This window comes from Heterocephalus glaber, unplaced genomic scaffold (genome assembly GCF_053883595.1).
Source record: "Heterocephalus glaber isolate CG9 unplaced genomic scaffold, H.glaber_assembly_v1.0 deba00001503, whole genome shotgun sequence".
NCBI lineage: Eukaryota > Metazoa > Chordata > Mammalia > Rodentia > Bathyergidae > Heterocephalus > Heterocephalus glaber.
In genome coordinates this window covers 858326-883736 of record NW_028258323.1, presented here as the reverse complement: position 1 = coordinate 883736, position 25411 = coordinate 858326, and the positions used below count along the sequence as shown (strand labels likewise).

The following is a 25411-nucleotide window of genomic DNA, read 5'->3' as shown; positions in this document are numbered from 1 at the left end:
GCACACCATCAGCAGGTGGGAAGTTCAGGAGGTATGGAAGGCATGGTGAGTATAACAGAATATGGTAGGAGGTGAGAATGAACCTGGAGGTCAGAACCTTCACATTATGTGAAGGACTTTGTCCTGGTCCAGTGAAAGTCATCAAATGCTATTGGCAAGGCCAAGATGTGGCTGGATGGGGGATTTAGGAAGGGGCAATTTGCAAAAATGGCAAACATAAGGAAAATACCAGAACACAAGTGACTGGGTAGGATGCTTTCATCAAAAGACAGGAGAAACAGATTAAAGAGAGCAGATTAAAATGGCAAAGATGAGTGGAATAGACAACTTGGTTTGGCAATGAAACAAAAACAAGGCAGTTTAGGAAAAACAGGTTAGCATTCATGAAACCTTTCCTGTACATGAGCTGCCATGCTCAGTCTAACACAGGCTATTTCCTTAAAACCACGGAGAAGGTCTATGGTAGAAATATGTTTATTATTCCAGTTGCACAGTGGGAAAAGTTATGCATTGAAGGTTTAATAACAATTATCAAATTGTAGACAATTTGAACTCAGGGTGTTTGGTTCATAAGCTTTGTTTTTTACTATTGTTTCATATAGTTTCCAGGATGGGTTCAAAATTTTCATTAACTAAGACATGAACTGGAGAAAGAGGCAAAAGTATATAGAGTTACTGAGAGCACTTTGCTCATTTTGAATTTAAATATCTTATAGGATATACAGTTGTAAGTGTCTTGTTACTTAATTGGAAAGACAGAGCAAAAGGACTCAAGATAGAGCAGTTATTGTTATATAGATCCTGGTTGATACCAAAAGACCACACAAACTCAATGGGGAGATATAAACAAAAGAAGAACATTGACAAGAATAAATGCTGTAAAGACCACTTTCTTTGAAAAGAAATAAACACATACAAACATAAGATCTCCATGAACACAAATCCCATACACTCAGTCTTTATTTTTGATTTGCCTTTTGTGACTTATTTTCTTCTGTAAGATTTATTCACCTGGCTTCTCATAATCATTGCCTTCTTGAAGTGTGAAGAACCATTCCCATGGAACAGTATCTGAAGAGAACTCTGGATTTTTCTTGAAAGTTAACATTACTGATGATCACATACTTGTCAAAATTGGACATGTATGCATTCATGTTTAAAAATTAACACAAGTGAGTAAGTTTCCAATAGAGAAAAAAATGATATTGCCAAAATTAGAAGCAAAAGAGTTGTCTGTTCCAAACTTTCTCCTGGTCCCTTCTCTCATCATCTTGCTGCAAACTGCCTTTGCCAGCTGTGGTGTGGAGAGAATCCCAGATGCCAACAGCCTGAGTAGGAGAAAGGTATGACTATATGACACCTAATCTAGAGGTTTCACTGAGAGGGACATCCCACTCACTGTTGGCATTTCAAAGTGCAATTGTTCGGGGACGGGGGGTCTGAGTGATGGCACAGGTGCTCATGGGTTAGCAAGCATTGTCTCCCAATTTCCAAACGGAAGAAAGACTTCCTCTAGTAACCACTCAGCAGTTACAGGGATTCAGTTAGCAAGTACTCAGGAACCCAAGGTTAAATGCCCATCTTTACCATGTTCCCCCAGCAAGGTGCATCTTGCACAGGAGACACGTACGTGTGGATCTGGCAAGGTGGACAGGGGGCTTGAGAAGGGGACTCCCTTACACAGCCTGTAAATTCCTGTCCCAATCATCTCCTAAAACAATATGAGCAGTGGTGCCAAGGGAAAGAATTCAAAGAGCAACCCAAAGGTACTTTGTGATTCTCCTATGTTTTATAAAATTATTTACATTTCTCTTTTTGGTCATGGCAAGGTCTATTGGCACAAAGAGCGCAGCCACAAAGGAATCCTTAGATTTCAGCAATTCATCTTATATATATTTATATATATATATTTCTTCTTATCTTCATTTCCTCAGCAAAAGGGGAAATAAAAATATTGATCTATAAAATAAGCAGATGATAACACAACGCCAAAAATAGCTTATGTTAAGTGCAAGGGGTGAAGCTCGAGAGCAAGCTAAATTGCAACAACATATTGATTTAACATTTAAATACAAGGCTTGCAATAAAATAATTCTTGAGATAAGCTTCTTAGTTTTAGGTTACTTTTTAAAAACTACTCTATATACACATATCCAGTTGTAACACTTGACAGTAGCATGATGTGGCATGATATAACTTTGGTACACATTGTAGACACGGATAGTTAATGATTGTAAATGATCTCTCTCACCAGCAGGGCTCTGTACAGCCAGGTGACCAGCCACCTACTCCCGTATCCCCTCCCATCAGAGTCCCCACAGTTCTCCCCATGGCCATCCAGACAGTGGAGAAAGCAGGCTCACTGGATCCATATCGTGTTTCCTCTCTCAGTTCTCCTGGGTTCCACTGTCAGCTCTCCAAACGTGGAAAAGAACTGCTCCATTTCCTTCTGCAGCATGTCATTTCTTTTCTCAGCATCTTCTTTTGCTCGCTCGGCATTTCGCATTTTGATTTCTATCATAGTGAACTTTTTCCTTTCTTGATCCAGTTCATCGTGGAGGCTCATCATTTCTGTTTCCAAAGTCAAATTTCGCTGTTCTAAGCTACAAGGAGGCGACAGGGGAGAGAGAATAAGAGAAAAAGAGAATGAAATGTAAGAGGGATACCAATATTTTCTAAACTCTGTTGACAGTGCTCAGGAAGTTAAAATGAGCCCTTTCAAATGAGCAGAGCAAGGTCTAATGATCAAAAGGTTTTATTTTGTGGTATTATCTTGGTAATGGCTGACATGATTTACTCTCATTTTACTAGTAAGGCCCAAGACATCTCTTGGAAGTGATTAGATATCATTTAATAGTCAATGAATGAGTGTCAGTACAGAGAAGCTAGGGACTCAAATCATACAGCACAGGCAGGGCAGAAGTAGAAAGCAGCCAAACCCCAGAAGCTTCCAGTACATTAACATCAATGTGGCCTTACTAAACATAAGTAGGAAATTCTGACAGAGTTAGAAAAAAAAAGACAACCAATTGGCCTTCTATCAAAGGAAAAACATTGATAACAATAATGTTGTAATTATTTGTCCTGAAATGTTGAGTTCATGGGGATTAAGACATGCCCAGTGTGCCTGGGGGCCATGGAGGCATAGCCTCAGCGTCTTTGGCTGGGCCCTGGCTCCTTCCTCTCTGAGGGTGTTCCCCTGCTCTGCATTCCTGCAGCCATGAACTAGGCAGCTTTGTTCTGCCATGCCCTTCCACCAGACATTCTTGCCTTGGGGCCAGCTGATTATGGACTGAATCAACTGAAACCATGAACCAATTTAAACCTCCTATCTTTAAATAGTGGGTGTCAGGTACTGTGTTTCAATGATAAAAAAGATGTTATTTTGTGGTTAAGTCCACTTCTAAGAATAGGCTTTTAGCAAGCAGATAGTCTATACTATCTATAGTATGGAAGTAGCTGAGTTACACTGATAAGAGAAGGCAAAGGTGTGGGCATTAAGTAAGTAACTCCACTTGATACTTTGTAAACATGGGGCACATCTGGGAGCCTGCTGTCACCAATTTTTCAGTTTTCCAAAAAGGGTAATTTATTTAAAAACAGAGACTATATTTCTCTCAATAACCACAAAGATCCAAAGATCTCCACACACAAGTACATATGTACATATGTACACATATATATGCATATGTGTACATGTATTTTTCAAAAGAGAAGTATTAAACACTATTTACTATAAGATGTGGCCTAGCAATAGGGTGACTTTTTCATTTCTCCTTTTTTGAGCTAAAACCACATTGGGTCATTCACATTTACCAGATCACTGAAATTAGAAATGTTAATGTATATATGTATGGCTTTTATTTTAATAATTATAAAATAAAAATCACAATTATTTTTTGTTTTTTAAAAAATGAGCCTCTTATGTTACCTGATATTTCATCCAGATAAGAGCACTTAAAAAGGAATCTGTCATCCCTTTGTAAGAATAATATTTTTTACTATGTAATAGTTGAAAAGACTATTTTAAGCACAATGATGTTATGCAAGAATCTGGTACCTCACTGGTTGCCACCCAAAATACAGCATATTCTCTTCGTTTTGTGAAGCTATTCTGGAACTAAAAATGCTGCGATAAGCCAAAGTTTGATAAGAAAGAGGACCCTTTCAAACAATCTGTTGTTACATTTGTACATATCAGGAACGTGTGTGAAATTTCCTGGAATCTAAAGTACTGAGTCGAAGATATAAAGAATCCCTCCCAATACAAACTCATAAAAATGCTGAAAAGTATAAGAGAAAGATTTTTTTAAGGTGCGAAGGTTAAAATAAATAAAAGAATACTTTTAGGCATCAGAACTAATTCATATATAGCGAAGTACACTGAACAGGCAAGAGTGTTGGTCCCACACAGAGGCCCTAGAGGCTGGGGCTAAGTCCTTCTTATTGCATGGGCACAGAAGATGGGGCCGTTGTATAAAAAAGGCAGAAAACTGCAAGTGATTAAGCTGAGAGCTTGAAACACAAGATACCACTGCAAAGAAGGAACTACAAAAACTACTGATAGGCCTGTGGGCAGGGCAGAACTGAAGGAGCAGCAGAGAGAATGAGTAAACTAGAAAAGAGGTCTGAGAAACACAGAATGTCTCAGACTAAGTACAGCAACTTACTATCAGACAAAGAAATGAACAGAGATGCAGGCCAGATTAAGAAGGTCCAATATACATTTCTTTTTTAAAAATATACATTTCTTCTGTTTTTTTTTTTTTTTTTTTGGTACTGGAGATCAAACTTGGGTCCTTGTGCTTGTGCAGCAGGTGGCGAAACCACTGAGCTAAATCCCTGGCAAATATACATTTCTTAATAAGGCTCTAGAAAGAGAAACTGAGAAATGGCAGAGATGAAATAAATAGTGATGAATGAAAATATTCTAGAAGTGAAAGAATTAGGAGTCCTCAGATCAAATAATAAAACATATATATTGAAAGTTAAGGATTGAAAACAACACGAAATTATTAATAAAAAGGATGGTATACTGATATTAACATCAGAAAAAATAGACTCAGGCAAAAAATATCATGGCAATAAAAGATGACTGATTTAGCAATAAAAGGATCAATTCAATAGGGAGGCATAAAAATTCTGAATATTTATTCACAAGGTAGTAAAGACTTAAATTATTCAATATAAAATTTATTAATAATAAGGAGAAATTGATAACCCCAAGAATAATATTATGAGATTTTAAGGTACCTTTCTCAGAAATTTTACATCTATTTGATAAAAATTAGAAGAAATATAGATGATTTCAACATCTTGATGAGATTTGATCTATTTGTCTTTATATAGTATCTCAACTCAATAAGAAGAGAATAGTTTTTACTGGACCAAATAATTGATATCATACTAATGAATTTCTCTCTATACAGTACAATATTTTCTAAAAAAATAAAGTTAGAAACCAGTTGGAAGCATTGGAGAAAGAATAATAAACTGACATGTTTAAAAACTAAAAATTTTAGGGCCAGGGATGTAGTTCAGTGGCACCACACCTGTCTGGCAAGCACAAGGTCCTGAGTTCAATTCCCTGTACTGGGAAAACAAACCTTAAATATATTATGTCTTGCTGATAATTTAAACAAGTTAAATATTCTATCATTTGTCTCTCTTTATTCACCCATCCACCCATCCTCAATACTTTTGAAGTAGGGTGAAAGAGGAATTTAAAGAAAAATGTATAACTCTAAACAGAGGATTGGAAATTAGCCAGAACAGTTAACCTCTTATATTCGCAGGGTTTAGGACTGCCACACCCCTTCCCCAACTTCCTACAGACTTGTCTCTGGTGTCAATGCTAGGGTGAAATGGCTCGTGTAAATCACAGAGTGCTGGAAAGTTCTATTATTTTATCACACTGTCTGAAATGACTAATAGATCTTAGAGTACAAATTCATCATCCACATCCTCATATATGAATGCAAACACCTGCAGCTTCAGACTAACATTTTCCTGCTCCTCACAGAAGTTTAAAGTGTTATCCTTGCTTTGAAAGATAAGCTTTCCAGGGCTAAGTGCTAACTTGTCATTAAGCACTGGCCACATTTCAGAATCCTGGTGGTTAATGGTTCCAAAACCTATACTCAGACAGAAGAGCAATCTTAAAAAGCAAAGGCTGTTGTTTTTTTTAATTTAACTCAGTATTGCAGTTACATAGAAAAATTCAAACCACCTTTCCATTCAATGAAGCTTACAAAAAATGTTGTCCAAGGAAGTAATTTTTCAAACTCTTAAGCAGTATTTTTGTTTGCATTTAGATTCTGTATCTCCTTAAAGGGTGTTATCCTGTCACCTAATATTTGATAAAAGGATGGGAAACATTAGGATGAATTAAATTCAACTATATGTACACTTATGTATATATCAAGTTACAAATAAAACCAGGGAATTTGGAGCCATGGGATGAGCTGAAGCAGGACAAATTGTTGAGGATCCTACCCACTGTACAGGAAGAGGTCCCCAGAACACACAGCTTGAAATGAAGACCCCTAGAAGGGCTGCCTGCGCTGAACTGAGCCGCCACCCTGCTTCTCCTGACTCAATAATGTGGAGTTCTTCCCTCTACAGCACAGTGACAGAACATAGCACCATCTGTTTGTAGTTTCTGTGACCATGGTGAAAATGCAGGGCGTGGTGATTTCCAGGGCTCCAGCACAAGATTGTCTTTGTGAATCCTGGGCTGCATTCTCAAGGGGACCCTTGACCCCCAGGAGAACTGCAAATACAGGACATTCAGCCAGTGTCCCTTCACCTGCCCACACTGCCACCCTGAGGGAGCTGCTAAGCAAACTTCTGCCTCAGCAGCTTCTGAGAAGAGGCAAATTGATAGGAAGCAGATTTTAGCATCGCTGCTTCCATATTAGTCACATGGCCTGCTTCAATCTTTCTTTTCCCTATTAATACATGTGAAAAGTCCTACATAGGTCCCAAGACTGAACATGACCTTTACACGCCCCTCGTCACTTGGCATCTGTCACTTCTCTGAGCTCATTTGGATCTCTGGGCCTGGCAGATAGAAGACACTCTCTTAGCACTCAATGATTGAAAGAAAAAAAAAATAAAGATCTGCACACTGTTTTATTAACCTTGACATTTTAGCTCAATTTTTAAAAACTCTGATTTAATACTTTTCTTGTCAGTGAAATTAGCAGGTAATTTATTCTCTTTCCATCTCCTCACACTCCTGTTCCACCCAGTCTTCTCATACAAACTCACATATTTAATAATAATTATGACATTGTTGAGTCCCAGTTCTGTGCCAGGGACGAGGCACAGTGACTTCTCAGTGCTTCTGAGGTAGATGCAACTAGGATCTAAATTTTTCCCATTAGAAAGCGAAGGCACACAGAGATTAAACTAACGTCCCCAAAGTCCCACAGCTTGCAGAGGGTGCAATGAGGATTTGAACCTGGGTCTCTGCCCTTGAAGTCTGCATATTTAGCCCCTCATGAGATTTCTGTGCCACAAGAGGAGGCTGTTGCCCACTCCTGAATTTATGATCTCCAGATTTTCCTCACCTCTTTATCCTGGTCTCATACTCTATCTTCTGTTTGGTCATTTCCTGTTTCAGGCTGGAGACTAAACTGTGCAGTGCACTGTGGTTGCTGGTGTTGTTACCAACAAATGTCTCACTGTTGTCACTGCTGCTAGTGGCACGACTACTTCGACCTCCCACACTCCTATGGTCACTTTTGTTTTCATAGTCCCCAGGGTGAGAAATGTCATCCTGGGGTGGCCCATCCAGAACAGGATCCTCAAAGTTCCCCCCATAAAAGTCTTGTTCTGGGCAGGTGGTAGTAGAGGAGCGGCAGGAATTGGAGTTCTCAGGGAGGGAGATTTCACAGGATGAAGTGGACCAAGTGGCGCTGTCCACACTGTGTTTGTCATCAAGGTTCATCATGGAGAACTGCTGGTGGACATTGTCATAGGTGGAAAGCCTGTTGTGCTGGCCTGACTCTCCAGCTTGCTCCTTCTGCTTGTTGTCCCTCAGGGTCACATAGCCATTGGGCAGCCAGCTCATGCTGCGACCATTCACAGGGTTCCCAAGCATGTCGGGGTTCAAGATGCCCATGCGCACTGTTCCATTCTGTACACTGTGGGTGCCCATTTTGGTACCAGACCCTTTCAGAGAAGAGGTCCTCCTGGCTTGTAAGCTGCCATTGGGTGTGGTTTGAGTTTTCTCTAGACTTTCTGCATTACTGCTGCTGAAGGACCCATTGGTGACTATCCCACTACCCTTATTGAAAGCGGGGTTCTTTTTGACCATGAGAGGGGGGCTCCTAGACACATCCAGCTTGTGGACGCTGTTCCTTGGACTGTTGGTTTTGCTGCTTGGCAGAGCTGTGGGGGATCCATTGTCCATGCTGCTCCTCTGGAGAGACTCAGACTTGTCCCAGGAGCACTGCCTACCAGGGCTGTCCTTGGTGTTATTGTTTTCCTTGTTCTGTAACTGACCCGTGATAGCTTTCTTCTGAATGTCATTGTTGTTGTTGCTCATTCCATCCTGGGGCTTGCTTTGTTGTTCTACATCTTTGGGGAAGAGGCAATCGTGTTTGCTAATCATCACCGACATCAACTGCTGGACCACCACAGTGCCTGAAATTGTATAGAAAAGAAAGGAGTATGAAGGAGTCAGTTTTGATTACAGTGATGGGTTAGTTCACTTAATTCTTTCCATAGTTCTAGTCTGAAACCAAGTTGGATGAGAACCAAAGCAAATTTAATGGTTCAGTTCAACATTGACCTTATGGAGAAATTTGATTCAGTTCTCATCCAATTCAGTTTAGGAGCAGAATGGTGGAAAGAATTAATTTCATGAATGGAGGTACCATTGTATTTCCTATTTTAAATGTGACTCTTAAAAAAGAAAAAAATGTGACTCTTAAAGAAACACATTTAGTAGGGCCGGGGATTTAGCTCAGTGGTTTTGGCACTTGCTACACAAGTGCGAGGACCTGAGTTCGATCCCCCGTACCAAAAAAAAAAAAAAAAAAAGAAACACATTTAGGTAAAATTCAGCATTATTATCAGAAGTACCAGATTATATTTTTGATGACTATAAAAGCAATAGATATTAAAATTTCCTGAGGATTTACCCTGTTCCATGAACTGTACTAAGCATTTTATTTTTGTAGTTTACTTTGATTTTAAAACATATATGTGAATATATATTGTTATTCTCACTGTCTTTGAAAGGTTTAGTAATTTGAATAAAGTCACAAAGCTACTGAGGAACAGACTTTGGGCTTGTACTCAGTTATCCAGTTCAACACCTAGGCTTATAATCATTATACTACATTTATTGCAAGTTTTACAGGTAAATGTGAGAAATCAACTCAGGTTCATCTTTCACTAAACTGGCAATTAAAAAATCCATTGACCACTGCTCCTGGTCAGAGGAAGGGGCTTCCCAGACACCATCCCTACTGCTGCTCCTAGCCTAGAGGAAAGGGCTTTGGGGCCGCCATCCATCCTGCTGCTCCCGGCCCAGAAGTAGGGGCATCAGAGCCACCGTCCCACTGCTCCTGGTCCAGAGGAAGGGGCTTCTGGGCCACCATCCCTATTGCCACTCCTGGCCCCTGTCCCAACTCTCCCAGCTCAGAGGAGGTGATCCACATGGGTGCCAACAGCACCCCCCCCACACTCCCCCCTGGTCAGAATGAGAAAACACAAAAATAAGTCTCAAAATCAGACTTCCAGATCACCTACAGCAACCCCAAAGGGAAATGAGATGGAACACTCTGATACTCAACCACCTGGACCCACTGAACTGGCAACAAAAGGGGATCTAGAAAAAATGAAATCAGAAATAATTTCTCAGATAACAGGAGAAATTATGCTCCTAGTGCAAGACATGATTAATAAATCTAGAGAGGAGCTGAGGAACATGATGGAATACCAACATAGGAAAACAAATAGAATCCATAAAACAGATGCAAATAGATTTCCAGGAGATGAAAAACTCCACTGAAAGTCTATACAGCAGAATGAGCCAATGTGAGGACAGAATTTCAGATATAGAAGATAAGATTGCAATTAGTGACCAGGAAAGGAAAAATTGCTTCAAAATTATAAGGGGACACAAGAAATCAATCCAGCAGCTGCTAGATGATGCAAAGAAGAATAACATAAGACTGACTGGAGTCAATGAAGAAACAGGAGAGAGTGCAGATGACATAAAAAAACTCTTCACAGAAGTAATGGCAGAAAACTTCCCAAGCAGGGGAAAAGAACTTGACATAAAGATAAGTGAGGCATATAGGACTCCAAATAGCCTTGATCAAAAATATCTACACATAGGCATATAATTGTTAAGATTCCAGAAACTCAACAGAAGAACAAAGTTCTACAAGTAGTTAGAGAAAAGAAACAAATCACATACAAAGGAAAGCCCATCAGAATCACAGCAGACTTCTCAACACAAACCTTCAAGGCAAGAAGAGCTTGGAGTGACATATTCCAAGCCCTAAAAGAAAACAGCCTCCAACCCAGATTGATGTACCCTTCAAAACTATCTTTCAAAATGGATGGAGAAATAAGATACTTTCATGACAAAGAGCACCTTAGGAACTTCATGAACACCAAACTAGCGCTCCAAAGAATTTTACACAATATCCTAGGAACAGACCTTGAGGATCACAACTCCAGGAAGCAAAGCAGAATGAACCCATCTGGCATGACAAGAAATTAAATGTAAAGGGGGAGAATCCAAAAAAAGGAAAAAGTCATGGCAATGACAAGTCAATATGTTTCAGTTATAACCATCAACATTAATGGTCTCAATTCACCAATCAAAAGAAATAGACTGGCAGAATGACTCAAGAAGCAAAATCCAAACAATATGCTGCATAGAAGAATCACACTTAATTCAAAAGGAAACTCATAGACTGAAAGTTAAAGGGTGGAAAACAATACTCCATGTGACAGGAACCTGAAAAAAAGCAGGAGTAGCTATCCTCTTGGCAGATCAAGTAGATTTCAAACCAACACTGATTAAAAGAGATGAAGAAGGACACTATATCCTAGTAAAGGGAAGAATCCAAGAGGAAGAGATGACAATCATAAATATCTATGCACCAAACACTAGTGCACCCAACTATATAAAACAAATACTAACAGACATGAAAAGTCATATATGCATTAATACAATTGTAGTGGGGGACCTCAACACCCCACTGTCACAAATAGATAGATCAACTAGACAAAGGATAAGTAATGAAATACTAGAACTCAATCGAACTCTCGAACAAATGAACTTAACAGATGTTTACAGAGTCTTCCACCCCACAAAATCAGAATACACATTCTTCTCAGCTGCACATGGGTCATTCTCCAAAATAGACCACATACTCACACATAGAACATGTTTAAGTAAGTGCAAAGGAATTGAAGTTATCCCCTATATATTATCAGACCATAGTGGGATGAAATTGGAGATCCATAGCAAAAGAAACTGGAAAAATTTCACAAACACATGGAAACTGAACAACACACTTCTGAATAACCAATGTGTCACAGAGGAAATTAAAGAAGAAATCAGACAGTTCCTTCAATTAAATGACAATGACAATACAACATATCGGAATCTATGGGACACAATGAAAGCAGTCTTATGAGGGAAATTCATAGCAGTGAATATGCATATTAGGAAAACAGAACGAGCCCAATTAAACAATCTGATGCTGAACCTCAAGCTTCTAGAAAAAGAAGAGCAGGACAACCCTAAAGCTCATACAAGGGAGGAAATTATAAAGATCAGAGGAGAAATCAATGCAATGGAGACTGAGAGAATGATACAAAAAAATCAATGAAGCCAAGAGTTGGTTCTTTGAAAGAATTAACAAAATCGACAAACCCTTTGCCAACCTTATCAGAAAAAGAAAAGAAAAGGCCCAAATCCATGCAATTAGGAATAAAAAGGATGAAATGACAACAGACCCAGCAGAAATCCAGAGGATCATCAATACCTACTTCCAGAACCTATATGCCAATAAGATGGAAAACACAGAAGAAATGGACAGATTCTTAAATACATATGAATTACCAAAGTTGAATGAAGAAGACCTAAAAATTCCAGACAACCCAGTATCAACCAATGAAATTGAAAATGTAATTAAAAACTTATCAACTAAGAAAAGCCCAGGCCCTGATGGCTTCACTGCTGAATTCTACAAGATATTTGGAGAGGAACTGCTGCCACTACTCTTTAAACTCTTCAATGAAATTGAAAGGGAAGCAATACTCCCAAATTCATTCCTGGAAGCAAGCATCACCTTGATCTCCAAAGCAGAGAAAGACCCAACCAAAAAGGAGAACTATAGGCCAATCTCACTAATAAACATAGATGCAATAATCCTTAATAAGATAGTGGCAAACAGAATGTAGAAGATCATCAAGAAGATCATACACCCTGATCAAGTGGGATTCATCCCAGGGATGCAGGGATGGTTCAACATACGCAAATCAATCAATGTAATACACTATATCAATAGAGCCAAGGACAAAAACCATATGATTATCTCCATAGATGCAGAAAAAGCATTTGACAAAATCCAACATGCATTGATGTTAAAAACCCTATAAAAAATTGGAATAGATGGTCTCTACCTCAACCTGATAATAGCCATCTATGAAAAACCAATAGCCAAAATCATACTAAATGGTCAAAAACTGGAATCCTTCACACTAAAATCAGGAACAAGACAAGGATATCCACTATCACCACTCTTGTTCAATATAGTTCTGGACACATTAGCCATGGCAATTAGACAAGAGAAAGAAATAAAAGGAATAAAGATAGGAAATGAAGAAGTCAAATTGTCATTATTTGCAGATGACATGATACTCTATATAGAAGACCCCAAGAACACCACCAAAAGTCTTCTAGACTTAATAACCAAATTCAGTCAAGTAGCTGGTTACAAGGTCAACACACAAAAATCAATAGCTTTCCTCTACATGAATGACAGATTCACTGAGAGAGAAATAGGGCAGATAATTCCTTTCACAATAGCATCCAAAAAACTGAAATACCTAGGAATCAATCTAGTGAAAGAAATCAAAGACCTCTGAAAACAATAGCACTCTGAAAAGAGAGATTGAAGATGATATCAGAAAATGGACAGACGTCCCCTGCTCCTAGGTAGGAAGGATTAGTACAGTGAAAATGGCCATACTTCCAAAACTGCTATATAGATTGAATGCAATTCCAATTGAGATCCCAGCAGCATACTTCATGGACCTTGAGAAAACAATCCAAAAATTCATTTGGAACAAGAAGAGACCCAGAATAGCAAAAGCAATTCTAGGTAACAGAGACATGGCAGGGGGTATCACAATCCCCAACCTGCAACTATACTACAAAGCTACTGTGATAAAAACAGCATGGTACTGGCAAAGAAACAGACTTGAGGACCAGTGGAACAGATTAGAAGATGCAGAAACAAAGCCAGATACACTCAGCCATCTCATCTTTGATAAAGGAGCCAAACATCTTCACTGGAGGAAAGATAGCCTCTTTAATAAATGGTGCTGGAAAAACTGGGCTTCAACTTGCCAAAGATTAAAACTAGACCTGTATCTCTTACCATGCACTAAACTAAAGTCAAAATGGATTAAAGATCTAAATATTAAAATAAAATCACTGAACCAGTTGGAACAGAGGTTAGGTAGAACTCTTGAAGGCATTGGTGTAGGAAAAGATTTTATGAACAAAACCTCAGTTGCCTGTGAACTAGTACAATCAAGAAGTGGGATCTCTTCTTATTAAAAAGCTTCTGCACAGCAAGAGAAACCACCAGCAGTGTGAAGAGACAACCCACAATGTGGGAAAAAATCCTCACCTGCTTTTCCTCAGACAAAGGTCTAATATCTCAAATCTATAAAGAACTTAAAAAGATCAGACCTCCCAAATTTAAAGACCCAATCCGAAAATGGGCATCTGAAATGAGCAGACATTTCTCAGACAAAGAAGTAGAAATAGCAAATAAATACATGAAAAAATGTTCAATATTACTGGTCATTCAAGAGATGCAAATGGAAACAATGCTGAGATTTCACCTCACTCCAGAAAGAATGGCTGCTATCATGAAATCAATCAATAACAAATGCTGGAGGGGCTGTGGGGAAAGAGGACCCCTTCTCCACTGCTGGTGGGAGTGTAGACTGGTGCAACCATTGTGGAAATCAGTATGGAGATACATCAAAGAACTAGGACTGGAAGTCCCATTTGACCTCGCTCTTCCACTGCTGGGGATCTTCCCTAAAGAATTAAAAAAATCATACCACAATGATATATGTGCACCCATGTTCAGAGCAGCACAGTTTGTGATAGCTAAAACTTGGAAACAGCCCAAATGCCCATCAACTGGAGACTGGATAAAGAAAATGTGGGGTTGTTTTTTTTTTATATAAAATTGAGTACTACTCAGCTATAAAAAATGAGAAATTAGAGACATTTATAGCTAAGTGGATGCACATTGAGGTGATACTCTTAAGTGAAATAAATAGGATACACATGTATAAATACCAAATAGATTCTTGGGTTTGAGAAACTGAACGTGTAAATAAGGACTAAAAGGTATAATAGATAATGTGAAATAGGAAGAAAAGGGGCAAAGGGGAAGGAAGTGGGAGGGCTAGGGGAAAGGAAAGAAGGGAATGGGATTAATATGAGAAAATAGAAAAATAGGAACAAAATCTTTGTAAATAGGGAGGAATGGAGGGGTTGAAGGGAGGGCTGGGAAAGGGTGAAAAATAAGAACCAAGAGAGATTATGTAAAGGTGCAAATTTCCAATGATGAATGTCATTATATTGTATACCTAAAATGTACCAATGATTAGAATGAATAATCGATAATGCAAAATAGGAAGAAAAGGTCCAAAGGGGTAGGGGTAGTGGGAGGGGCAGGGGAAAAGAAAGAAGGGAAAGGGAAAATGATGAGAAATGGAAAAAATGGAAAATAATTCTTTGTAAATAGGGAAGGGTGGAGGGGGTGAAGGGAGGGCTAAGAATGGGGAAAAAATAAGAACCAAGATGCATTATGTAAAGGTACAATTCCCAATGAGAAATGTAATTGTGCTGTATACCTATAATGTATCAATTAAAGAATTTAACAACAACAACAAAAAAATCCATTGACCTATCAGGTGCTATGGCATATCAGTTGAAATATCAAATACATCTTTACATATTGTTCTTTGCTACATACTCAGGGCTTCTGCCTCCTTCAACTGGCTGGGACAACCAAGAGCAGAAGCTTGACCTGGGACAAAGCACCTTACAGCCTGAAGCAATAAATTAGCAAAATAATTCATACTCAAACTGTGAATACAAAAATGTGTTATGTTTATCTACATCCTGTAAACTCTTTCTGTGATGATTTGAATTCATATTTAGACTGGGCATTTGCTGCTAGACTAACATTGCTCAGATTTTAATGTTCATACAGATCACCTAGAGGTCTTGCCAAATTCAGATTCCAATTCCATAGCCATCTTGTGAGACAGGAGATTATATATTTCTAGCTGGCTTCCAGGTGACACCTGCAATAACTGACCAGAGACACTACCCTCACCTGGGAGTATCCTGATTTCAGGAGCCTCTGCAGACTTTCTGACCCAGAATCTGCATGGTAATAATATTCCCATGTGATTCCTGCTTGCAACAGAGTTCAAGATAGCCCTTGGTAGATGGGAGTGGTTCTTATGTATCTTCCAAATTAAGATCCCCAGAAGTATGAGTTTTTCAGGTGAGAAAACTGGGTTTCAGAAAGGTTAAGCTATTTGCTGAAAGACAGAGATGGATAAATGAGTGAAGGCAAATTTGATACAATGGACCCTTGAGTTATGATAGGCCTGACATACAAAGAACTTGGGTTACAACTGGAATTTTAGTTTTAACTTACAATAAAAGTCTTGAGTTACAACCCAAATGCTGGCCATTTGTGCTTCTACATGATATCAGATATACATTTAAGAGTTCTGGAAAGAACATTACAACATCTTTTCCTGTGTGGGTTGAGAAATCCTGAGCCTAGCTCTCTCTAAGGACACTGAGATTTTCCTGTATACAAGAAAGAGACTTCAAAGGCTGTGTAGAAGAGTCTGAGCCTTCAATTGACCAACTTGAGTTGCAGCCAGCCCTCTCGAATGGATTGAGTTTGTAAGTTAAGGGTCAATGGTACTCAATTTTTTTATTCCAATTTTTACATTATCTGAACATCTTTCAGCTGCTAGAATTTAAACTAGTAAGAATCATAAATAAACTCAGAGTACTTCTAAGAATCCAAATAAAAGACAAAAATCTATTGAAATACCATCAATTATGGAAGATTTGGGCAAGACAACAAACTGCATGAAGTTAATTTTATTGTATATACATCTTTCCTCTTTTAACAGTATCTAGATTTTAATCATATTTTCAATGCAGTGACTCTGATGAAAGATTTTAGAGCAGCAAAAATGTCTGTCAACACTGCAATTGTTGAAGACATTGTTTACTTGTTTCTGTTATATGATTTGCCATTGTGAAAGACATACTTTCAAGGGCTCCTAGCTTCTGTTATATGAGACTCTCGACTAGTACTTAGGGAAAATGATCCTTTTCTCCATCCCTGGAATATTAACATTGAAGCATCCCTGCTTTCCATTATAGCAAAGAACTCTGGGAGGCATTTAATTAATTGAAGAGCAGCTTTCCAAAGTGTCCATGATGAGGCGTGAAAGCCACGACAAACTGTATCTGCCACGACAAACTGTATCTGCCACAATTATAGATTGAGAGTCAGGGCCTGGCAGACTAAGAACCTTTTTTCTTGTGTGTCAGGAGGCTTTGCTTTCATCTAGTCTCTGTGATAACAAATGGCGACCGTCCTCTGCAGGGGACTCTCTGAGACTAGGTTGGTAGTGATGAGGATATGTGTGCATTATCTTTTTGCTTTTTTCTTCCCTCCTCCCTGTCATTTTCTTCCTTAGAATGCTGATGAGGTTCATTAAGCCCAAATGAGGTCAGAGTGGTTATAATCACCAGGCTATTATGCAGAGTCCCAGCAGATTCTGGAGTCCCACTGTGCTACCCAATCCAGCAATTCCCCCTGACTCCTATCATTTTATACAGGTTGATTTAAATAACATATTGTAGTCACTGTTTTTCATAGGCATTGACTAGGAATTCAATTTTGATACCCAGGCACTATAAAAAATGCAATATATATATATTATTCATAAATGGGCAGCATTCTATGCAATATAATTTCAATTTGTTCTTTTGCAAGAGGTAATTTATACATTTGTCGCTTTGCATGTCTGCAGGTATCTGTGAGATATCTGATGAGCTTTGACAAATGTATACAGTCCTGGGGAAAACACCTAATTAGGATAAAAAAAATTATCATGTGTTCTGACCTGCTGCCAGTGGCAACCACCGATGTGTTTTCTGTGACTACAGCTATATCTGGTTCCTGGCCCCTTCTTCTCCTGCACGCCTTCTAAACTGCTCTGCTTTCTGGCTGCCAGGATGTGAGCAGCTTGGCCCTTCACTATGGTGTTCATGGTGTAGTTGTACTTCTTGAAATGAAAAGTTAACATCATACATTTTTGACAATATATCTGCCTAATGGTCAAGTCTGAATAACCATAGTTTGGCAGTCACTTTTCATATGCAAATGGAGTTTTCTGGGCCAGACATGGTGGCACATGCCTGTAAATCCAGCCTTGAAGGAGGCTGAGGCAAGAGGATCACAAGTTTGAGATCATGAAAGATCCTGTCTCACAATAAAAAATCAAAAGGACCAAAGATGTAGCTCAGTGAGAAGGCCCTGGGCTCAGTCCCTAGTACCACCAAAAAAAAAAAAAAAAAAAAAAAAAGAAAAATGAAAAGGCAGTTAAGTAGTTAGTACTCCAATAATCACACGAATATTTTTTTCCTGCATCAATCACTATATTACTTTTTAAAAAATATGCAGAAAAATGCTTTATACATTGAGCTGGTTACTTCCCCAATAATATTAAAAACATGTTCAGATTGGAAATTTAATACAATTTGATACAATTAATATTTTTTACTGAATGTCTATAAGAACCTTCCTAAGTAACACTCGCATTTTCTTCTCTGTTGCAACTGGGTGGTAGTGAAGGATATGATGCTGGCCCCATGTGGCACCATAGCCTTGATTCATGTCAAGGTGTTAGTTGTCTTGCCTCTCATCGCTTCTGCATCATTAATCCAAACCTTAGTGCAGTGAAAGGACAGAAAACAGTTTATACTATTTTACTTGGACCTGTGGACCTTCTGAATGTAACTCAGAGGCCTCCAGGGTGCTGGGGACCATGGGCTGAGAATCACTGGGGTAAAGAAATAGCAATATGGTAACATGGGGGTGGGGATTATAATAATATAAAATATGATTAAAATGTATATATGTGGCTAAATGAGGACTAAAAGGGAAAAAAAGTATAGCATATATGTATATACTCTACAGGGTATATATGGTACAAATATTAAAATAATGAAAAGAGTATTAGAAGAGCATATTTAAAAATTTTTAAACATTTTAGTAATCATACTGGTGTTATAGTACTAATATTGTTATTCTGAAAGTATTGTGTGTGATGATACTGTAGAGCAAATTATTATGAGATATATTAATTCTAATTCTGTCATCTTTAATGTCTTTGAGAACTAGAAATATTTTAAAGGAAGATGATAAAATTGTAACAGAGAAAGAATAAATAAAAAGCATATAGTCATGATTATGAACTGGGAGCATGATATGAACTTTTGAGGCACTTTTTCCCTAATGTGTGTGCATGTGTGTATATACATCTATATGTAAAAAGCATATTGTATTTGGGCATATGAATTTAAATCTACTATCCACTGAAACATCTAGAAACAATGACCAAGCCAGTAGCAAGGAGTATCACTGGTACTTAGATTTTGGCTTTGAAATATCATTTCTCCACTAAGAGAAATTAGGATGCCTTGAAAAGTGGCCAATTCCAAATTGCTACAGGAAATTCATTATGAGTCTGGGAAATGTCATACTGAAAAGAAATGATGCCATCTAAAAATACTAAGGTTATGTCAAATGGACTAAGAAGGCAACCTGAAGAGGTTTCCACTGGCCAAAAAAGGGAAAATATGGGTGAACTTCAATATAGGGTAATAATTACAATGCCCTGGTTCAGCAAACAGATTTTACTACCTGAGTTCATTATGCTATGTATAATTGGAAAAGTAGAATTCACTCTTTTAGAATATTGCCAGTTGATTTAGTTATTTCAAAAACTGGTAAAGGAGAGCATTCCAGCAGTATTTAGCAGTATGATCTTACTTATCTGAGTTACCTATTGTAGGGAAATTCATAGTGACAGAAGGTAAATGGTGATTGCTGAGAGCTTGGTGACAATGGGGATGAGGAGTTAGTGCTGAATAGGTACAGAGTTTGAGTTTTACAAAATGAAGAGGAACCCTAAATACATGGTGGTGATAGTTATGTAACAATGAGACTGTACTTAATACTACTAAACTGTATACTTAAAGATAACACAATAATAGATTTTGTTATGTATTTTTTACAACAGCTAATAAAAATAGAAAAAATAGAATTAGAATATAGTCATTTTAATTACCAGTGAATTAATGTTAGGGATTGTGTTAAATTCACAAAAAGAGAGATAAACATTATAGTGCCAATTTAACAACACATTACAATTTATACTCATGCCAAGGAGATCAAAGATGAATTTGGTCCCGATTCTAACTTGTAGAACATTGAAGTTACAAGGATATATTAAACTTCACCATGAAATACAACCAACAAAATTCAGACTATGGGAAACCACAGGTTAAATAACCAAAATTTCCAAATGATAAGGAGATCCTATAAGCTAAAAGATTCTTAAAAGATATCAAGTAAAGGAAGAAGAAACACAATGCAATGGCTGGCAAAGTCTTTGAGGCAAAGACACACAGGAAGTGAGTGGCAAAATGTCTGAGCATAAAGACAGAAGCATTGTGACTGGGTCTGTTTATAGGAAAGCCTTCAGGGAAATAGTCTGCCTTCATGTAGGTGGTGATTTCTAGAGTTCTTGTCTTATAGGACATGTTAAGGTTTGTGTGTATGTGTGTGCATTGTGTGTGTGGATATTCTTTATCCTGTAAATTTTAATTCATAATGAAGGTTTTAAAAGCAATGAACTAAAGTATCTCTAAGATTTTTATAGCTTAAATTTTAACATTTTCTTTCTTTCTTTTTTTTTTGGTATTGGGGATTGAACTCAGGACCTCGCAGGTGCTATGCTGCTGAGCTAAATCCCTGGTCCAATTTTAACATTTTCTAATGCCTGCTAAACTATTCATATGGAAATTAATTTTTCTGAGCTATTGTATTGCCAAAAATCTGATACTCAATTTATAGGTTTCTCAGTAATAGACAAAGGAAATCAGGCTGAAGTGTTATGGGTATATACCCTAAACGTTTCTCTCTCTCTCTCTCTCTCACACACACACACACACACACACACACGATCTAGAGGAATGAAAATCTTGGAATTATCGGGAAAGGAAAAATGTCAGGGAGTAAAATGCATATAACTGAGAATGATATTTTATTCTAAGTAAACAGAGAGAGGAAAGAAAAATAATTATTCTTTCCTTTATGAAGTTTTTAAAGTCAATTAGGCCAGTTTGCAGAAAACATTGATGGCCCCACTGGCCACATCACAAAAGCACTAAGTCTAGTGGAATTAAACAGAAGGAGCAGTTCAGTGTGGAGAAGAATTTGAGGTTGGGGATTTAGCTCAGTGGTTCACTGCCTGCTGCACAAGCACCAGGTCCCAAATTCAATCCCTGGTACCAAAAAAACCCAAAACAATTTGAGTCATTTCTCTTTTGCTTACAAGAATTCCTTCTTGTTTTAGCCCCCAAGTAAATAGCCAGTGTTGTCTTAAAAAGAATCCAATTTCTTTACTTCCTGGAATCAGTCACAAGAAAACCAGATTAATAAATACATATTAACTGAAAATAATATTGAAATTTCTGAAAATTGCTCAGGACTTATAAAGAGACCTTTTTTTTCACTTCTTTCATCTAATATTTTAGTGCTGACTTATTTCTTTAGAAAAGTTTTATTTGTTCTCATAAGGCTACTGGGGAATGATTTTATGGTTAGTAACAAACAAAATGGCTAAGAGTCAAAAGAAAAGTTTGCATTTAATGAATAAATGAGCATCAATACACGGAGTTCTCATGAACTTGACTACTTTTTAAAATTTGTTTAGACAAGAATGGATTCTAGTCAACTAAGAGAGTTAGTTGATTTTCCTTTTGATGAGGCCATGAGATAATCATTCACTCACCCTCCATGATGGTTAAAGGATCTTCCACTTTGGGACGCAGGATATTCGGACCAAACACAGTCGCCAAGTTCTGCACGCTCATTTTGTTAACTCCCGAATAGGACTGAACTTCATCCAAGAACCTATTGGTTGCAAGGATAGGATTGAAACACAATGGGATTAAATTCATCAGTGGATGAAAATGGGTAGTTGGGATATTTATGAACTGAAGTACATTATGTTTGAAGATGATTAAGCAGACAAAATTATTTGGAAATTCAAACATCTCTTATTTATACTTAGAGAAAGTACTGCAAATTACGAAGAAAGAAACTTTAGGGATCATATCAGGTACCTGTTCTCGATTTGCCTGTCATGGTTTCCTTGTCAATTAAAGGAGCCAGTGTGTCTGGGCAATGTTGATATGGAATAAAGAGTCAATGACATGTTTTCCCTTGCTGAGGTTTGCACAAATCCTTTCCAAAGGCTGAGGTGTTAAAGACTTGGTTCCCAGCCCATGGTGCTATTGAGCAGTGGTGGTACTTTAAGAAGTGGAGCCTGGTGGGAGGTTTTCTGGTCATTGAGGTTGAGGTTTGCCCTTGGAGGAGACGATGAGGCCCCACTCACTTCCTCTTTCTCTCTTTCAAAACCATGAAGTAAATGGTTTTGCCATGAACTCCTGCCCTGATACGTTGCATTGCCACAGGCTAAAAGTGACAGGGCCAATCCATTATAGGTTGATTCCTTTGAATCTGAAAGCCAAAATAAATCTTCCCTTTTAAAAAATTGATTACCTCAGGTAATCAATTACCTTAGTTACAGTAACAGCAAGTTGACTAACAGACCTAATCCTTCAATAAAGTATGGAGTTTAGCTAGTGATGGTGTGTGCCTGTAATTTCAGCACTTGGGAGACTAAGGCAGCAGGATCACAAGTTTTAGCTCAGCCTGGGAAACTTAGCAACTTAGTTGAGACCTTGTCTCAAAATAAAACAATTTAAGGAAAGAGGCTGGAGAGGCAGTTCAGTGTCAAGGCCTTTGGTTCCGTTCCCAGTGATGCCCAACAAATATTGTTTGTTTGTTTGTTTGTTTTGGTACTGGGAATCAAACTCAGGATCTTGCGCTTGCAAGGCAGGTGGCAGAACCACTGGGCTAAATCCTTGCCTCCCCCAAAAATATTTTATACACATGTTCAACTGAAGAATGGTCTCTAAAATCATCTGTTTCATTCTTTCTTTTATAGAGGAATAATAAACTCTCTTCATAGAGGAATAAGAGCTTCAAATTTATAGTCTATTAAAAATAAGATCAAACATTGTGGAAATAAAAGCATTAATTCTACTGACATGAAAAATTGCAAGCACAAATTGTTTCAACTTATCAGGTGCTACAGAATAAAAGGCATCAAACAATCCTTTCCCAGGATGATTCTAACAGGAGAGATTGGTTTTGTAATCTGTCATCTTTTTTCATTCCTCACCTCCTCTTCATTTCTACAAGAGCTTCTGTTACTTCACGGATTGCTAATTGTACTCAAAAGACTAAAAGGAAATGATGAAAAATAAAAATAACATGTTTATATAGCTAGTGCTATATATGTGTCAGTCATGCTGACTGAAGTCTGAAGTCATTTCCCTGAGGTAGGCACTATTACCCTCTCCATTTTATAGATGAAAGGGAAGAGATGCCAGAGAGGTTAAGAAGCTACATTGAGGACCTAGGGTCAATGCATGGCAGAGCTGAGCTTTGAACCCAGGTAGTGTGTCTCCATTATGAGGTGCTGAGGCCCCTATGTTCACATTTTCAGTACTGTAATATGTGTGGTCTGATCTACAGAAGACTGAAGGCAAAAAGTCAAAATTAAACTAAATTAGAAGACTGCCTAAATGTTTCCAAAGAGATATGAAATATTTATATTCTGGATACAGAGACTTGCCATACTGTTCTCTAACAAGTATTTTCCCCTCTTCTATTTAAAGAAGATATAACCTCTATTTAAAGATGTAACCTTTTTTTTAAACCTACTCCAGGAACTTGAATTAGTTTGAAATCTTGGGATGAAAACCTTATGTGTTAATAAGTATATGTTGTCAAGGAAACTATTTCTTGGTTTTTAGATTCTGAAACCTAAGGTCTTAGTTTTTCCTGAACATAACAATCATCAATGAAAGTTCTGGTGGGGGGTTTTGGATTCCCTACTCCATTCTCTTCACCATGAACTCCACAGTGTTGGGCTATAGAGTTCAACTCTACAGCTCCTAGATGCTGTAGGAAATACAGGTTTTGGCTACCATTGTATCAGTGAGGACCCTGAAGTGTAGAATCATAAGACAACTGTGCACAGACAGCAGATAGTCCAGGTCGGCACCTCCCTTTCCTCACAGATAAGGGACAGGCTCCTTTTGCTAGCAGCACTGCTTCCTGAACAGGATACAAACAACTCAGGTGCTCGTTCAAAGCAACATGTCTTTAGTATGTGGAGGCAAGAGATTGCAACACATTCAAATCACAAAACCAAGCAATCTTAGTGCTCAGAAAACTTTTGAAATCACCTTGTGAAACCTCTTAGTTTTCTAGAGACTGACAGCAGTTCAGAGGAATTTGTGATTTTACTCATAGTCAAGTGTAAATTATTGTCAGGCTGACTATAGATTGTTTTGTTTAGCTTCTTTAGAAAAGTTCTTACCTGCAAATGTACTTGAGGAGGTTGTAATTAACCACTGGCAAACTCTTCACCTGCTTTGCTAATTCCTTAACACCCTGCAAAGAATAGAATAAATGTCATCTTTCTCTGTACTTGCCCGAGGATTAAAGCAAGTGGCAAGTGCCATATAATTGAGTGTGTAGGGCCGGGGATTTAGCTCAGTGGTTTCACCGCCTGCTGCGCAAGCGCAAGGACCCAAGTTCAATCCCCGGTACCAAAAAACAAAAACAAAATAAATAATTGAGTGTGTATGTACCATTGAGTACAGATATTACTTTTTTGTATGGTAAGTGCTATTCAATTGAGTATTTATAATAAGTTTATTTGGCAAAAAAATTAGTCTTGATGCGGTGAGGCTTTTCCCCCTTTTTAGCAAGCTTGAAATTTAGACAAACACAGCTTTGTGAAAAATAAGTGTCTCTGGACTAGGATACATCATTTGAGGTAGAAAGTGGGCTGGAAGGCTTGATCTTCTCACAAATTACACAGGAGTTAATGGTTTTGGTTATTCCCATTGCAGAACTTCCTCTAACATGGAACTGGTTCCAGAAAAGTCAATTGATAATGTAATTAGGTTTCTTCTTAGTGTAAAGGGCCAAATAGTAAATACTTTGCATATGGTCTCTGTCACAACTACTAGACTATTTTGTTATAGCACAAAAGCAGCCACAGACAATATTGTGTAACACGTAGAATAAAATTGCATCTGTAAAGTTATGAAGCAATTTTTGACAAGTATGCCAAGAAAATCTAATAGGGGAAAGAATAGCCTTTTCAACAACAGGTGCTGAGATACCCCAGATATCCACACACAAAAAGATGACTTTGGCTCCTTTGGTCACACTACAAACAAGAAAGAACTGGAAATCAATTGTGTGACATCCATGTGAGAGCTGAAGCTATAAAAGTCACTGAAGAACATATACAAATAAATCTCTTTGAACTTATAGTAAATAGAGGCTTCTTAGCTATGCTACAAAAAGCACAGTGACAAAATAAAAATAGAGAAATTAGACTTCATCAAAATGAAAAAACTCTTGGGTCTTAAAAGACAGCATCAAAAACATGAAGAAACAACCCATAGAATGGGTAAAATATTTGTGAATCATGTGTCTGATAAATGCCTTCCAATTTAGTGAGGCAAATACAGTTGGCTCTCCATATCTGATGGATTCAACCAACTACAGATTAAAAATATTAGAAAAAAAGTTACATCTGTACTGAATACATATACATTCTCTTTCCAGTCTTACTCCCTAAATAATATAGAACAGCAACTATTTACATAGCATTTACTTTATATTAGGCATTA

At 37.9% G+C, this 25411-nt stretch overlaps 1 protein-coding gene across 7 annotated transcripts in view; it reads right to left on the bottom strand.

Moving 5' to 3' along the window:
- Positions 1–458: 458 nt before the first annotated feature.
- Arhgap24 (Rho GTPase activating protein 24) overlaps positions 459–25411 on the bottom strand; it is a 400876-nt gene continuing 375923 nt past the window's right edge. For all 7 annotated transcript variants that reach the window (XM_004870505.4, XM_004870510.4, XM_004870509.4 and 4 more), the window contains 4 exons: positions 24082–24155; positions 21418–21539; positions 7575–8652; positions 459–2603 (listed from right to left, as the gene is read on the bottom strand). In XM_004870505.4, coding sequence (XP_004870562.2) covers positions 2360–2603; positions 7575–8652; positions 21418–21539; positions 24082–24155 — 1518 coding nt within the window. In that variant the 3' untranslated portion in view covers positions 459–2359. The remainder of the gene's footprint in view (positions 2604–7574; positions 8653–21417; positions 21540–24081; positions 24156–25411) is intronic.